Source organism: Otolemur garnettii, unplaced genomic scaffold (genome assembly GCF_000181295.1).
Source record: "Otolemur garnettii isolate 467f Iridium unplaced genomic scaffold, OtoGar3 scaffold00014, whole genome shotgun sequence".
In the NCBI taxonomy this organism is placed as follows: domain Eukaryota; kingdom Metazoa; phylum Chordata; class Mammalia; order Primates; family Galagidae; genus Otolemur; species Otolemur garnettii.
This window is the reverse complement of record NW_003852409.1, coordinates 14,011,646-14,013,737: the sequence shown is the minus strand read 5'-3', so window position 1 is coordinate 14,013,737 and position 2,092 is coordinate 14,011,646. Positions and strand designations below refer to the sequence as shown.

Here is a 2,092-nt window from a genome sequence, read left to right as displayed (position 1 = left end):
GCGCATGCATGGGTTACAACAAACTTTAAGGAGGGAACTGAAGATAAATTGTGTAAGATCATATTACAGATGGAGGCAAAGTCGTATGATTTTTAAATGTAGACTTAACGGATACAGAGGAAGTCCAAGAAATACTTGCTATTAATTAATGTTTAATACTTGCTATTATTAAGCTGAAGTTTTTACACTAGGTCCTTGAAGGAAAGAGACAAGGTCAAAGCAACAGAGGACACAAGGTCAAAGAAAGAGAAGAAAGTTTTGAATGAGCTTTTTTCTTTAACATTATCTCAGTGAGCTTCACATTACTAAGCTTTGTTTCCGAAAGAAATCAGATTTTTTACAAAAGCAGATTATCAAAAACGCAGAGTCCTAAAATGACTCACAAAAGCCAGAGCTCATTAAGGAATGGACCTCAAACCAAACTGATAGGCCAGTAACTCCGCAGCTTCCGTTCCAGGTCTTGAGAAGCAGCATTCAGCATGCGCTCAACACTCAAGCTCAGTGAGTTCATCATGTGGGTTCTTTCTCTTTCTCATCCATTCTCAGGCCTGCACTGTGAGACAGAAGTGAATGAGTGCCAGTCAAGCCCATGCTTACACAATGCAGCCTGTGAAGACCAAGTTGGGGGTTTCCTGTGCAAATGCCCACCTGGATTTTTGGGTACCCGGTGCGAAAAAAACATTGATGAGTGTCTCAGTCAGCCGTGCAAAAATGGAGCTACTTGTAAAGATGGTGCCAATAGCTTCAGGTAAAACACTAAGTCTGATTCTTCTCATGATTTTTATTTTCTAACCTACTCAGTCATTCTGCAGCCTTTCTAGAGCATTACTTCAATCTCAATTCCCCTGTCCTCCAATGCCAAGGGTAGGCTGCTGTAGAATCTCTACACCGCTTGAGATTCTGTTTCACTAACCCCAGAGTAGAGGCTGTCATTTAAAACTAGGCAACTTGGTATAGTTTAAGTTTCCAATGATTCTGTTGGTTTCGGAACCAACATTCTATACTTGGAAAGTCATAAACCGAAATGCAATTTTGCAGAAACAAATACAAAAGAAAAAAGCACATTTTAATAATACTTGCTATTTCAGCTGAAGTTTTTACAACTAGGTGAAATCAAAATGGAATGTGCAATTACACCATCACAGTGCCTGTCTATATTCGATGTTCATTCCATGGTTTTTAAACATTTTGGGGGGTTAGTAAAGTTAAGAAGTCTAATAATAATGATAAAAGCTAAGCTTTGGGGTCTGAAAATAGCATTTAAAGGTAAGAAAGACTTTGAGGTAGCTCTTAGGTTGTTATTAGAACACAGTTTGAAAATCACCCCTCTCCCATCATCATTACCAAGGTTGCCCTGCCCATCCCTTGTTCCTTGCAGGAAATCACAAAAGGAAATATCTCAGCAGTACAGAAGACAGATTTCTCTTGCTTGTGAAATCTTAGGAAACGTTACCGTCCTTAACACAATGCTGGGTTCACAAGAGTTAAAAGGAGAAAAAGTCTCCACCTGGTGCAACATGTCCCAATCCCCTTCTGGTTCAGCCCCCTTACATGAGCAGCCTTCCACAAATAGCCACAGCACTATCCAAAAGAAATAGGAGAGCAATTCTGCCAATGAGGCTTTTACCCTAATGTGGAAATAAGGTCTGATCAGTGGAGTGTCATTTTCTCATACGTGCCTTCCATGTTCTGGCATGTAGAACCTAACCAGAGGCCATGAGAAATTTCCAGATGAACAAGAATTTTAAATTCTCCTTGGTGTCCAAAACATTTGATGACTGCTAAATTTCTCTAGATACTAACTAGAGGAAAGGTGGAGGTAAACTCTCCTACCTCAAAAGGAACGTAGGTTGTTAACAAAGGGAGCCTCTTGCACAGATACGGATATGGTAACATTATAATGATAGCAACCACGGGAGGGTCAAGGTGAGTGAAATCCTAGCCAAAATAGATTGACCATTAAATGTGGAGACCCAGTAAAGTTCCCCCAGTTCAAACTGAGATTTGCTTTCAAACTCCCCAAAACCACTTATTAATATTAGTCACCACTAGATCAATATCAAAGAAGTTTCCATATGAATGTGCTAGTAAC

General features: G+C 39.8%; 1 protein-coding gene across 1 annotated transcript in view; it reads left to right on the top strand.

Moving 5' to 3' along the window:
* SVEP1 (sushi, von Willebrand factor type A, EGF and pentraxin domain containing 1) overlaps nt 1-2,092 on the top strand; it is a 173,991-nt gene that overhangs the window by 111,882 nt on the left and 60,017 nt on the right. Inside the window, exon 24 of the mRNA XM_012802314.2 lies at nt 521-748. Within this exon, the coding sequence (XP_012657768.1) occupies nt 521-748 (228 nt within the window). The remainder of the gene's footprint in view (nt 1-520; nt 749-2,092) is intronic.